The 15424-nt window shown below is 49.7% G+C and overlaps 1 protein-coding gene across 1 annotated transcript in view; it reads right to left on the reverse strand.

Moving 5' to 3' along the window:
- Positions 1 to 6332, reverse strand: part of LOC144950367 (palmitoyltransferase ZDHHC9-like) — an 84510-nt gene extending 78178 nt beyond the window's left edge. Inside the window, exon 1 of the mRNA XM_078880481.1 lies at positions 5740 to 6332. Coding sequence (XP_078736607.1) covers positions 5740 to 5903 — 164 coding nt within the window. The 5' untranslated portion in view covers positions 5904 to 6332. The remainder of the gene's footprint in view (positions 1 to 5739) is intronic.
- Positions 6333 to 15424: the final 9092 nt, after the last annotated feature.

Here is a 15424-nt window from a genome sequence, read left to right on the forward strand (position 1 = left end):
CTTTAACAGGCAAGGGCCACAGCTATTTTTCAGAAGCGACCTGGTCAAAAATTATAGATCAACGAAGTGGCTTATCACTGGGAAATTAATAGCAGTCAAATACTCTAAATGCGTGTTTCTAAATTTGTTTATAAATTTGGAGGACCCGGAGAAAAATCCACACAACCACGGGGAGAGACAGAGACATGCAAACTCCAAATATACAGCAGCAGGCGGCAGTGTCGGGGTCGAACCCACGACCTCCTGTATACCAGGCGAAGGAGTTAACATCTCCTAGCCACCGTGGCGTCGTTACAATCCGTGGTCAACTTCAATCAACACGGTGGGTGACCGTTGCCCTCATCTGACACTGATTTGGATTCGCTAACTGACTAGTACGGGGAAGTACAGTCATTTATGTTGCTGTTGTACTTCCCCAGCAACTCCGATCAGCAAGGATGGCTACGTGCAGTAAGAAAGACGTTCAACGGACATGCACCGCACCTCCGATCAGCACGGATGGCTACGTGCAGTACGAAAGAAGTTCAACGGACATGCACCGCACCTCCGATCAGCACAGATGGCTACGTGCAGTACGAAAGAAGTTCAACTTACATGCACCGTACCTCCGATCAGCACGGATGGCTACGTGCAGTACGAAAGAAGTTCAACGGACATGCACCGCACCTCCGATCAGCACGGATGGCTACGTGCAGTACGAAAGAAGTTCAACTTACATGCACCGTACCTCCGATCAGCACGGATGGCTACGTGCAGTACGAAAGAAGTTCAACTTACATGCACCGCACCTCCGATCAGCACGGATGGCTACGTGCAGTACGAAAGAAGTTCAACTTACATGCACCGCACCTCCGATCAGCACGGATGGCTACGTGCAGTACGAAAGAAGTTCAACTTACATGCACCGCACCTCCGATTAGCACGGATGGCTACGTGCAGTACGAAAGAAGTTCAACTTACATGCACCGCACCTCCGATCAGCACGGATGGCTACGTGCAGTACGAAAGAAGTTCAACTTACGCACGTACGTAAAACCCACGGTGACCGATACGATGTGGTAAAGAATTTATCCGCCAGTGGTAAAAGGGCAGTTTTTTAGTTTTGCTGCAGGCGAGCTGAAGCGACGCGATCAACTCGGGTGTGTGGACAGGAACGCGAGAGAGGGCAAAGGCTCGGGGAAGCCTTCATCCGACAGTGGATTGATCACGGCTGGCGATGCTGATGATGATGATGATGTGGAAACCGCCTGGGTTGTTTCATGTAGCCGACCCCCAGTTTCTAGAAAAATAACTCCACTGGGGACGAAGGCACGGATCTAAGACGGGAGAAGCTTCTTCAGAGGGCATTTCTAGTAGTGTGGAATAATGCATCAAAGCAACTCGTGCAAGCCCCCCTCCCCCTACCTCCCCCCAGGCATGTGACTCAGTCGAACAACATTAGCAGAAAATAGCGCGGGTTCCTCCTGCACAATATCATGGGAGCTGTTGCTGGTTCGTGGGGAAATGCAGCAAGGCCAAATAAAAAAAACAACTAACCCGTAAAAACAAAGTTTTTAACTCTAAATCCTTAAAATGCGTGGCGGCTAGAATCCTCTCGTCCTCTAGCTTGAGATGGCTGCCACCTATTGGTCAGATGATTGTCTTCCAGCATTAAGCAATTGGTAATTAAATATTTGTTAAAAATTCCCTAAACAGTGTAAAATTTTGGAAAAAAAAATTCACGAAAATTAATTGTCACGCACGACGAGTCTGTGTGCAAAATGTCAGCTCGATTGGATCACGGGAAGTGGGTTAAAAAACGACCGAAAGATTTGCACGGTCGTAAGCAAGCAAGCAAGCACGCAAGCACGCAAGCACGCAAGCGCACTTAATATAAAGGATTTAAAAACCATTCCATCTGATGAACGTCACCATTAACTTTGCGATTGCGCACACGCTGCCAATGCAGTGCCGGTGAGGGCTGAACGATTAATCGATTTCAAATCGAAATTGCAATATGAAACAATGCGATCAGCAAATCGCAAAGGCTGCGATTTTTTGCGATTTGAAAAGTCCGCTTACTTTCTTATTGGAATTGTTTAATTTGTATTATTATATTATTAGAACTTGTTTTATTTAACTTAACAATAATTACATGTTGGATTGTTCTATTTCAATTAAAATTTGTAATAAATACATGTTGCAAGCAATTCATATATTTTAAGTTCTCATCCTTGCATCAGAATATATAGAGCAGTTCGTATTTTGATGGTATCATGTGGTAATGCTCCATCACATGTTTTACATCTATTACACAGTGAATATTGAACTGAAGCTTGACTTTAAAATGTTTTAGCGCAAATCAAATCGCAATAGCTGTCAGAAAAATGACAATTAGATATTTTCCCCAAATCGTTCAGCCCTAGTGGCGGTCACTTATTATTCCAACATGAGGCCACACACCTCTTGTTAAGGATAATCCGACATGAAACATTCAGCATTTTAAGTTGCTGTAAGGGACTTACTCCGGAGAATAACGGCCACGTTGATCAAAGGGTTGCCCAAAACTTGGGAGACTGAACCAAATATGACGCACAAGTTCAGTCAAGAGTTCAGTTGCTAATGGAAGACTTCAGCCAAACGGAAATTCATCCGAATTGGTCATCAAAGGGTTGTCGAAACTTTGGGAGAGACAAACCACAGTTGGGGGGAAAAAAAAATAACATTCGCAAACAAACGCGTTTCGCCCTGCCAAGCTACCCACCAGCTTCCGTCCTGATAATTAAATACTTCCCAAGTCAAATACATCCTGGAGCGTGCGTGTTACATAATCCATGCGTAAGTGCGGGTTTTTTTCCACCTCCTACCCTACTTGAATTTCATCACCATCGTAGTAGCCGTTGGCCCAAATCCACGACCAGGCCTATCCACGCCAATCTGTTTAGTCAGAATTTATCTTCAAATTTGGCACGCGTGCATAACATTTTAACTCCCCCTTCCCCGACTTAATCGGGGCAAGGCCCAATTAGGTGGCCTTATCTCGAGTAAACCAAACATGTGTTTGAAAACTGTCGGCTGCCAAGTGGCTGTCTACTTGCAAGTTGTTATTTGCTCGTCATCGCTTCGTTGCTGTGGTTGCCGGCAATGTTCAGACTTTGCAACACTTTGGGCGCCAACTGGCCGACAAGATGTCAAGACAATGTGCAGTTTGTGACAAAAATCGAAAAAGAATCAACACTCTACTCGGATTCGAACCCAATTACGTCCACAAAGCGGCGGCTTTTTGCCGGCATTGCGCGGCGCTTTCGGACGCCCTTAGGCGGCCGTCTGGAACGTTCTTCCCTTCCGATATTGCGCACTTCTAAATCATCATCTAGACTGAAACACTCATTTCTTTCAAACCGCTTGCACTTGTGTTTAGTTTGTTTTCCTTCCTCCGGCACATCCGTTTAGCGCGTTTGGCTACGTACGGTGCGAAGGAAGTTCAACATACGTACATATGGCCAGAGCGCTGGCTCCATCAGCCATGGTCAATCCACTGCTGGCTGAAAGCCTCCTTCCCTCTAACCTCCCTCCACCACCAATCCGCCATCTTTTCGCAATTCTACAATGTAATAATCCATCCGTGGCCCCGGTCAACAGCCACATCTTTCACATATGCGCAGTAGGGGCTGGTCAGAAAATTATAATAATCATCAAGATAATAACGATGCCGTTGTTGTTGTTTTTTTTGAAGCAGGGTTCTGCACTGGGTTGTTTGGCCAATTCGATGAACACGCATCTGGCTTCGTGCGCGTTGAAACTTGAGGAACCCTTGGGACAACTCGCACACACGCAAAGGAGAACACACAGAAGCCAGGAACGGATAGATTCCATAATCCGTTGCTGTACTGCCCCCTCCTTATCACCTCGCAGCACAAATATTCAACGCCTGAGTTTCCCAAAGTTATTCAACCATACCACACCAGGCAGTTCAGCGTGCGTTGGTGAAGGCGGGGAGCATAGACACGGGAAGGGGGGGGGCATATAGGTAGAGTACAACAATGGATTTTTGCGGCACTGCCCACTGCTGCCCAACACCACTTAGCCGTTCAGAAGCCTATGACTGCCTATTTGTGCAAACGTGGTCTGCCCATCAAAGTGTTAACCAGGCGCAAAGCTAATCAGATTCCACGATCTGTCGTTTTTTGGTCGTAAGATGTCTACGATAGGGCCTGAACGCCAATATGAATAGCACAATACAGCACTCTAAAGCAGCACTCCACTGATGGACTTACCAGCCCGCGCCGTTACCAACACAATCAGCACAATGCTCCGTTCAACCAAGGCTTCTTAAAAAGGAAACCCCTGCCATCAATTGATGTCCCGCTCACTGGAAGGTCTCTCTCCTCCTCCTCTGCTGCTGCTCCCACAGTCCACAACTCACCTCGTCCCGTGCTTGCTCTCAGTGCTGTTGACTTTCCCACCTCGTTCAAGTCCATGCCAAGAATTGACAGCCTCCCAAACAGCCTCCCAATGAATGCATTTGCAATCCAGTGTCTTTCCCTGGCGTTCTTACTGCAACACTGTTGACGATTTTCCCTCATCACCATAGCCCCCACACCCATCAATGCGTCTGTTTTCTATGTGCTGTAAGTTTGAACTTCTTTCGCACCGTACGTAGACAACCGTGCTAATCGGAGGGGAACAAACTGAACACACAAACGTGTGGGGGGGGGGTATCACTGCTGTCACAGCGTCTGCATGTGTTTGGTAGGGAGCTGAAAATCCCCAGACGTTGCATGTGTGGATAATTGTGATTAATAACGCAACTTAAAACATTGAACAACATGCACAGAACCTTATAAACTCTTAAAAGATGTTTATGATTGCCATGGTGATTACAGTTATGATGATGATGATAAATTCTGGTGAAAACCATGATTATGATAACGTTAAGAGACGATTATGATAATGATGGATAGAGTAGTTGGGGCCGACTAGGGCAGTATAAGCGATAACGCAACTAATACAGTTGTAGTGGTGGTAGTGGTGATGATGATGATGAAGGCAGTGAAGATGGTTATGGTGACACTGATACCGATGATATCGTTATGGGCCTTATCCAGGAATCCTCGCTGGATCTAACGACTGAGGATTATTCAACCAATTCCATTAAAACGTGGTGGTGATGATGATGGTGGCAGTGAATATGATTGGGATTGATGGTTACTTGACACTTAAAGATAATTATGGTCAATGAAACCGATGTCCACCAATGATGACCACAGTTATGATGACGCAGCCGACGATGATAGTGGTGCTGATACCATCATCCGCTGCTGTTGCGGATGACGGTGTTCACGAATCACAATGAACGTGTTGAACGAAGAAGACCACGACCAAGCTGGTGACGAGTGGCGGCGATTGGTGCTGCTCCCGATTTAAGATCTTGCCGCTGCTGCTTACGAGTCTATGGAAATCATAACGATCATTCATGCACGTGTAGAATGACACACCTCATGATGTTCAGGCTGATGATGCTGACAGCAAGTGAAAGCTGATGACAAAGATGATGATTACAATGATCACAGTGACACCGCCGCTGATGATGATGATGATGCTGCCAATGATGATGAAGAGCATCACGCGAAAATAAGTGGGCGATTCGTGATGCCAATGACGACTGTGATTTTAAGTGATGCTTGCTGATGAAAGACTCCTGCTACCGTTGCTGCCGATGATGCCGCCAGCCGCTGGTTATAATGAATGAATACTCACTCGAAGGCGAAGAAGAGGCCGCTGGTGATGGTGATGAGTGCCAGAGTCAGGTAGAAAACGCCCGACTGCCTTGCCATCATGATGCGCCCATTGCAGCAAAATCTGTTTCTTCCTGGGAACACCTCCCATTTGCGACGAGGAAGCTTCACCTTCGCCGACTCCATCGCGCCGGGCTGCTCTCCGTTGATGGCGACGAATGCTCACGACGACGTCTGCGTTATTTTTGTTCAATCGCCTCAAAGCGCAATAAAAAATTGTGCACAAAAAAATTTTTGGACCGCCCTTGCGGCCTAGCTGCGTTCGGGCCCCTACGGCCTTGCCTGAATCAGGGCGCCGGGCGAGGTGCCCCTCCGCCGGCGGAGTGCCGCACTGCGGTCGGTCCAACTTACGTCTTTCCCTTCCCTGGCCGCCGCCCCGCCACCGCCGCCGCCACGTCCCTGTATCTCGTTGATGTTTGTTAACGCAATGGCGCTAAATCTGTCGGCCTGTTCGCGAGCTCCATCGCTGCTTTGATCCGACGTGGCCACATCGCGACGACAACTGCTTCGAACACGCCTCAGGGCGCCTGGGCCGCCTACCCCTCCTGCGCCTGACGTCACGACGCAACGATAATTTATGTTAATAAGGGGCGTGGCATTATAAAATATGTTAATTTATGCGTGACGTCATCAGGATAGCATAACTTATGTTAATGTTGAATTGGATTGCGGGGCAGCGCGGCGATGTTATGATGTCGTGACGTCAGGCACGTCTCATTTAAATAATTATGACGTCACTGAATATGTAAAGCATCTGACACTTAAATTTCGATGTAAAGCTTTCGTGACTGCAGGGATTCATCTTCTTGGTTCTTTCGGTAAAGTCACGTAGAAGGGAAATAATAAAATAATAAAAATAAAACAATAAAATAATTCTCACGACACTTATACGTTGGAAATTATTAATATATGCAAGACGTCATCACACATTAACATTCTTAGCAACAATATTAATGTATGTAAGGCGTCTGATACTTTACATTGGATGAGGTTAATGTTCATTAATCGTGACGCAGCATTCTTTACATCGAGACACCAGAGCTGAGCTATCCATCATTTTGAGTAATCGATTGCTCTACCGATAATCTATCCGATTACTCGACAATAGAACTCCTCTCATCCGCGACTCGACTCCTGTAATCCGCGGCTCCTGTAATCCGCGACTCCTGTAATCCGCGGTTCATGAAATCCGCTACTCCTGTAATCCGCGACTCCTGTAATCCGCGACTCCTGTAATCCGCGACTCCTGTAATCCGCGACTCCTGTAATCCGCGACTCCTGTAATCCGCGACTCCTGTAATCCGCGACTCCTGTAATCCGCGGCCCCTGTAATCCGCGACTCCTGTAATCCGCGACTCCTGTAATCCGCGACTCCTGTAATCCGCGACTCCTGTAATCCGCGACTCCTGTAATCCGCGACTCCTGTAATTCGCGACTCCTGTAATCCGCGACTCCTGTAATCCGTGAATCCTGTAATCCGCGACTCCTGTAATCCGCGACTCCTGTAATCCGCGACTCCTGTAATCCGCGACTCCTGTAATCCGCGACTCCTGTAATCCGCGATTCCTGTAATCCGCGGCCCCTGTAATCCGCGACCCCTGTAATCCGCGACTCCAGTAATCCGCTACTCCTGTAATCCGCGACTCCAGTAATCCGCGACTCCTGTAATCCGCGGCTCCTGTAATCCGCGACTCCTGTAATCCGCGGTTCATGAAATCCGCTACTCCTGTAATCCGCGACTCCTGTAATCCGCGACTCCTGTAATCCGCGACTCCTGTAATCCGCGACTCCTGTAATCCGCGACTCCTGTAATCCGCGACTCCTGTAATCCGCGACTCCTGTAATCCGCGACTCCTGTAATCCGTGGCCCCTGTAATCCGCGACTCCTGTAATCCGCGACTCCTGTAATCCGCGACTGCTGTAATCCGCGACTCCTGTAATCCGCGACTCCTGTAATTCGCGACTCCAGTAATCCGTGACTCCTGTAATCCGCGACTCCTGTAATCCGCGACTCCTGTAATCCACTACTCCTGTAATCCGCGACTCCTGTAATCCGTGGCCCCTGTAATCCGCGACTCCTGTAATCCACTACTCCTGTAATCCGCGACTCCTGTAATCCGCGACTCCTGTAATCCGCGACTCCTGTAATCCGTGGCCCCTGTAATCCGCGACTCCTGTAATCCGCGACTCCTGTAATCCGCGACTGCTGTAATCCGCGACTCCTGTAATCCGCGACTCCTGTAATCCGCGACTCCAGTAATCCGTGACTCCTGTAATCCGCGACTCCTGTAATCCGCGACTCCTGTAATCTACTACTCCTGTAATCCGCTACTCCTGTTATCTGCGCTCAGCTTGGAGGGTCCCGCGAGGCCCTGAATGTTTAAAGAGGCCCAAGTAAATAAAGCACGGAAAATGTTCGACTTTAAATTAAACAAAGACGCAACACATTTGTCAACGACACTCTGTGGGGCCTTAATAGGACAAATATACAATAGGCGACGTTTCGGGCAATGGCCCTGCCTCAGAGTAGTCGATTACAATGTATAGACTATTCATATTCGGCATAATTTACCCACGAAAGCCTCTGTGTCGTGACTGTTTTCTAGGAGGGGACGATGTTGCAAACTATACAATTAAATTCAAAACGTATCCGTTACACAGATGCACCAAAATACACACGCACGCAAGGACAAAGCTCCCCGTGTAGCCTTCATCACACTGTTGGGGCAAGTGCTGTTAGCGAGTAACACCTATGAAGGCCCACACTGTGGCACACGAGGGGGTGGGTGGCCAGCAACACGCTCGGCCGCCTTTGTCTCCCTAGTGGCGATACACACCGCACCAGGTACTAATTTGAGTCTGAGTCTACCTAGGGGAGGCCCAGGACCGGTTCAGATAATCGTCACTGTTGTGTTGGCCGTGAGCGGGAATGGAACCTGGGGCGCTAGGTTCATAGCGCAGTGCGCTAACCACTGCGCCACCGCTCCCCATAAGAACAGAACACATGCACATACTCCCCAATTATTAAATACCATTAGCTGCCGAAGTAACAGCACAGGACACTAGAAACTTGAATGATTAAGCGTACCTTTTAAATACAGTTACACACACGTACATACACAACAACAACCGCCATTCGCCACGAAGTGGCGGTGACGACACCACGACGCTTGTGCCAGGCCATGTGCACCTTGAGGCCACGTGAAGTGTCGAACGCCCGCTGGCAGGAGGTCACGGGGCAGACCCAGGTGCCACGGGTCACATATATACACACGCACACACACACACATACACATGAGTAAGATACATTGGCATACACATGCATACGCCCCTGCGATTAATACAGTTGGTTACGTACGGTGCGAAAGAAGTTCAACATATGTACTGTACATACATAGACTCACACAGAGGACCACAGACTCATACAGAGACCCATAGACTCACACAGAGACCCTTAGACTCCCACAGAGAGCACACAAACACACACAACACACACACACCACACACACACCACACACACACACCACACACACACCACACACACACCACACACACAAACCACACACACACCACACACACACCACACACACACCACACACACAAACCACACACACACCACACACACACCACACACACACACCACACACACACACCACACACACACACCACACACACACACCACACACACCACACACTACACACACATACACCACACACACACTACACACACACACCACACACACACACCACACACGCACACACCAAACACGCACACCACACACACCACACACCACACACACACTACACACACCACACACACACACCACACACACACCACACACACACACACCACACACACACATCACACACCACACCCACCACACACCACACACCCCACACACACCGCTATCCCCCATTCAGCCTGTAGAGAATATCCGCGGCTCATGCAGAGAGGCTTAATGCACTTCCATCCATTATTGAGCTCTTGAAAGAGCGCTCCTCAAATGCATGCAGCGGAAGCAGCAGAAGAATAAACCCCCCACCGCAGACATTAGTTTTAAAAATGCATGAGCTACCGTTGAGGAATTGGTCACAAATGAAGGGGCTTTCATTATATATTTTTTATATATTTTTTATATATAAAATGAGCGGCACGAGGTGGTCGTTTCGTATCCATCGCGGCCGATTCCAGTGGCGGCCGTGGTGGTCAGAACCGGCCCTAGACCTTTGGGGGCCCTAAGCAAAATTTGGTTGGAGGCCCCTTTGATGTATGATTTTTTTCACCCACTAGCTAGCAGTGACTCTAGGGGGCCCTCTGCTGGCCACGGGGCCCTTTGCAATTGCAAGGGTCGCTTAGTGGCTGGGCCGGCTCTGGTGGTGGTCAATGCCACTGGAATGATGTCCGGTCTGCCGTGTTCCAAGAAAAATCTACTCGTGACGTGCACTCGTGACGTCATGACGTCTACTCGTGACGTCGCTTCGTGACTCGTGACGTCCACTCGTGACTCGTGACGTCCACTCGTGACTCGTGACGTCGCCACGTGACGTCTACTCGTGACTCGTGACGTCATGACGTCTACTCGTGACGTCTACTCGTGACTCGTGACGTCTAGTGACGTCAACTCGTGACGTCGCCTCGTGACTCGTGACGTCTAGTGACGTCAACTCGTGACGTCTACTCGTGACTCGTGACGTCTAGTGACGTCAACTCGTGACGTCTACTCGTGACTCGTGACGTCATGACGTCAACTCGTGACGTCGCCTCGTGACTCGTGACGTCTAGTGACGTCAACTCGTGACGTCTACTCGTGACTCGTGACGTCATGACGTCAACTCGTGACGTCTACTCGTGACTCGTGACGTCTAGTGACGTCGTGATTTCTACTCGTGACATCTCCTCGTGACATCTGCCGACACATTAAACTGACAGTACACACACACAGTACACACAGTACACACAGTACACACACACAGTACACACAGTACACACACTACACACACACACTACACACACTACACACACACAGTACACACACTACACACACACAGTACACACACTACACACACACAGTACACACAGTACACACACTACACACTGTTTCTGCGTGTGTATTTCTATATATATGTACCTGGCGTTGGTGCTGGCCACCCACCCCTTCGTGTGCCACAGTGCTGGCCTTCATAGGTGCTGCTACTCGTTAACAGCACTTGCCCCAAAAGTCAGTCGAGGTTATACAGGGTGTCTTTGTCTTTGTACCTGTGTGTGTGGTGAGGGCCAATTCAGATTGGCCTTTCCCCTCATGGCGTTTGAAACCACCACAGCGGCCAAATGGGGCTCTGGACGGGTGTGAAGGGCTGGTAACCTTCAATTAAATATATAATTAATAAGCTTGTGCCGGAGGCCCCGGGGGAGAGGCTGCCACTCCTCTGTCGGGAGCTGGACCGGTACCGCCTGGATCTCTGTGGTATTCAGGTGGACCGGCTCTGGCTCCTGCCACCATGAGGGGTGGACAGTCCTCTACTCGGGGCAGGAGACTGCCAAACAACAGGAAGTGGCTCTTCTTTTGAATAAAAGAATGAAGGGGGCGTGGGAGCGTGGCGGTGAGGTGTGGGAAGCGGTAAGCCCCAGACTACTTTGGGCTCGCCTTCCCATCAACCGGAGGCGAGGAGTGGTGGTCGTGGGATGCAGGCAAGGCCGATGAGTCAGATGCCTTCTATGACCTCCTGTCACAAGTGCTAGCTATAGTGGCCCCTCGGGATAGAGTCATCTTGTTGGGCGACTTCAATGCCCGAGTTGGTCATGATGCTGGCACCTGGGCTGGAGTGATTGGAAGGCATGGGCCAGATCAGCTCAATAACAACGGTAGGAGGCTGCTAGATTTTTGTGCAGCCCATGGGCTTATAATTACCAACACGCTGTTCCGGAATCGGTGCATCCACAAAACTTCATGGATGCATGCCGGGTCCAAGCAAGAACATCTGCTGGACTACGTAGTGACGGAACAGCGGATGCAGGGCCCATGTCCTTGACACCAGGACCTACCGTGGAGCTGATCTGCCCACTGACCATCGACTTGTCATCTGTAAGATGCGCCTGCCATTCTTCCACTCCGGTGGTGGGTGTACACCTAGGTCCCCATTCAAACCCAAAGTGACCTGGTCTCAGCTAGCTGATGGAAGTTGCAAGCGAGAATTTAATCATCGCTTGCGGCTGAGGTTGGCATCGTCCCCAACTCCTCCAGGGCAGTGTGCTCATGACCGGCTCCGGTTTGACAGCAGAGGTCTCACTCCTAATCAGTCGAGCGGCATTATATTTTCATCGGTTGCGTAACGCTGTGTGGAAGCTACCTGGTCTGTCGCTCCGCACGAAGCTTCAGGTCTTCTCGGCCGCGGTCATTCCCTCCCTTCTCAACGCTTGCGAAACGTGGACCCCACCAATGGGACATCTTCGCCGGTTAGAAACATTTAGGCTGGCCTGCCTACAATCCATCCTGGGTTTAACCAGGATGGATTGTGTGAGGAGCTCACACATCCTTGAAAGATCTGGACAAAGTCCCATCGGTGAGCTCCTCCGACAAGCAAGGCTGCATTGGCTGGGTCATGTAGCCCGCATGCCCAGCCACCGCATGCCTAAACAGCTTTTGTTCGGCCGGATAGAGGGAGTTAAGCGGGCGCGGCACGGGCTAGAGAAGAGATGGAGTGATGTAGTACATGAGGATGTGGAGCTGAGTGGACTTGCCTATGACTGGTACCAGCGGTGTCAAAATCGGCCTCTGTGGAGGAGGCTCGTGAAGGACGCTACTGGGCAGTTGGAGGCAGTCGCCCTCCAACAACAACGGAGGGCGGAGGAGCGACGCTCACAACAACGAATGGAGCGCCGTTTGGCTAAAGCACAGCAAGTTGGCACAGTAGGGGGCAAAGGTGGTGCATCGGCCAGTCGTCTCAGTCAGTCGACCTGTGGCACCTGGGTCTGCCCCGTGACCTCCTTGCAACGGGCGTTCGACACTTCACGTGGCCATAAGGTGCACATGGCCTGGCACAAGCGTCGTGGTGACGTCACCGCCACTTAGTGGCGAATGGCGGTTGTTGTTGTTGTGGGGAGCGGTAGTGTAGTGGTGAGCGCTACCCTGCTCTACGAACCCGGCCACCCGAGTTCGATTCCCGCTCACGGCGACCAACACCCAGTGACGATTATCTGAACCGGTCCTGGGCCTCCCCTAGGTGGACTCAGCCTCAAATGACTACCTAGTACGGTGTCGAGTGAACATCGCCACGAGGGAGACACATCGAGACACGTCGGAATACACACACAGAGAGACAACATCGTGTGTGCACTGTGCACGCCAGCTCCCTCACAGCCAGTGATACACACAAAGATACAAAGACAAAGACCCCCCGTATAGCCTTCACAGTCTGTTTGGGGCAAGTGCTGTTAGCGAGCACCTATGAAAGCCGGCACGCTACACGAGGGGGTGGGTGGCCAGGTAATCATTTGAGGCTGAGTCGACCTAGGGGAGGCTCAGGACCGGTCCAGATAATCGTCACCTGGTATTGGTGGCCGTGAGCGGGAATCGAACTCGGGTCGCCGGGTTCGTAGCGCTACCCGTAACGAATACCTGGACACGTCCTGACAAAAATCCATTCTGACAAATCCTGGAGGTCTTTTTGACAGAAAATATGATTGTATCATTATTTCGATTTAAAGCTTTCGTGACTGCAGGGATTCATCTTCTCGGTTCTTTCGGTAAAGTCGCGTAGAAGGGAAATAATAAAATAATAAAAATAAAACATAATAAAATAATTCTCACGACGTTTCGGCCGCAACCCAAGCAGCCGTCTTCAGGTGGAGAACAGGTCTGTCGAGAAGGCAGAGTCTGAATGGCACGCCCCAGGCTTGGAGCGACTATTTATGCTGGGATGGAGGGGCGACTTTACCGAAAGAACCAAGAAGATGTATCATTATTAGTATCATTATTCCACACGTGAAACGTTGAAGAAAATTCAAACAACCACAAAAACTTGACTTTCTTTTGAAATCTCACTTTGTTTTTCATCTCCCGCCCGTGTGAACGGCACGCCGTCACGCACACTCGCGACGTCGCGTAAATACACAACGCTTTAAAAATACACAAGTTCAACATCAATCTTACGTCCATCATGAGCCCTTTCCCATGCTTTGAACCTCAAGTTATGCGCTCGGTAGCCAAATTGAGAGCAGTTTTTTTTTCTTCTTTTTCAAATCGGAGTTTCATAATAAAAAAATAAAAACGTGTTGGTTTAGTTGTCCGGCAGAGACATGTAAGGCAGGAGGGAGGGGGGTGATGAGAGGGGACGATTTTTAGTAAACGCTCCTCCCTCAATGCACGAACTCCCAACGGGAATGCGACTCATTGGGACTCATTCACAGCAGTAGCAACAGGCAATGGATAGCCATTGACTACTATATTTACCCAAGAATGTCTGTGTGTAACGCTCCTGACGTCACTCCACATACACCAGCCCCCCTCATTAATAATCATGAACAGGTGACGTCACTCCACATGGACACCCCCCCTCCAGGAATGTCTGTCCTTAACGATCGTGACGTCACTCCACATACACCAGCCCCCCTCATTAATAATCATGAGCAAGTGACGTCACTCCACATGGACACCCCCCCTCCAGGAATGTCTGTCCTTAACGCTCGTGACGTCACTCCACATACACCAGTCCCCATCATTAATAATCATGAACAGGTGACGTCACTCCACATGGACACCCCCCCTCCAGGAATGTCTGTCCTTAACGCTCGTGACGTCACTCCACATCGACCAGCCCCCCTCATTAATAATCATAACAGGTGACGTCACTCCACATGGAGCACCCCCTCCCCCACTTCGCACGTGAAGGGGTCACAAGTGACGTCATCACACCACTATTTAAGGAACGAAACAGGAGGAGGGCTTCTCCACGAATCTGGCCGCCGTCGCCTGATGAAGCCGGTTGTAATTACTAGCGAAACGTCGGACTCGGAGTGTAAATGTTGTCGTGGCTTTGCTCTCCAACACACAACCGGTGTTGCTGTACTAGTACACTACACTATACACTACTATACACTACACTATACACTACACTATAAACTACTATACACTACACTATACACTAGTATACACTACACTATACACTACACTATACACTAGTATACACTACACTATACACTACACTATACACTACACTATACACTACTATACACTACACTATACACTACACTATACACTACACACTAGTGTTGTACTAGTGACGAATTAGCCACGTTCTGTTTACGTGACAAACCTTACTAGTGGACTGCGTCGGGTGGTGGCGGGTTTAACGACGACACATTTATACATTTACGCGATGTAACCTATAAAAATGTGTATTGTAGCAACAGGAGCAACGCGCACTCCCAGTCTGTCGAAGGAGTCACGGGACGACGCTCCTGTCCCGACGATTAGGCAGAGGCCACACAACGCGGCGGTTTGCAGACGTAGATGCCACTGTCTCGAGGCAGCGTTCCAACCCCGCGGACCCACTGGCGACCCTTCGTGGCCTTTAGTGTGGCCCCTGGTGGCCTTTAGTGAGGCCCCTGGTGGCCTTTAGTGAGGCCCCCGGTGACCTTTAGTGTGGCA

The sequence above is a fragment of the Lampetra fluviatilis genome, chromosome 57 (genome assembly GCF_964198595.1).
Source record: "Lampetra fluviatilis chromosome 57, kcLamFluv1.1, whole genome shotgun sequence".
NCBI classification, from domain to species: Eukaryota; Metazoa; Chordata; class Hyperoartia; order Petromyzontiformes; family Petromyzontidae; genus Lampetra; species Lampetra fluviatilis.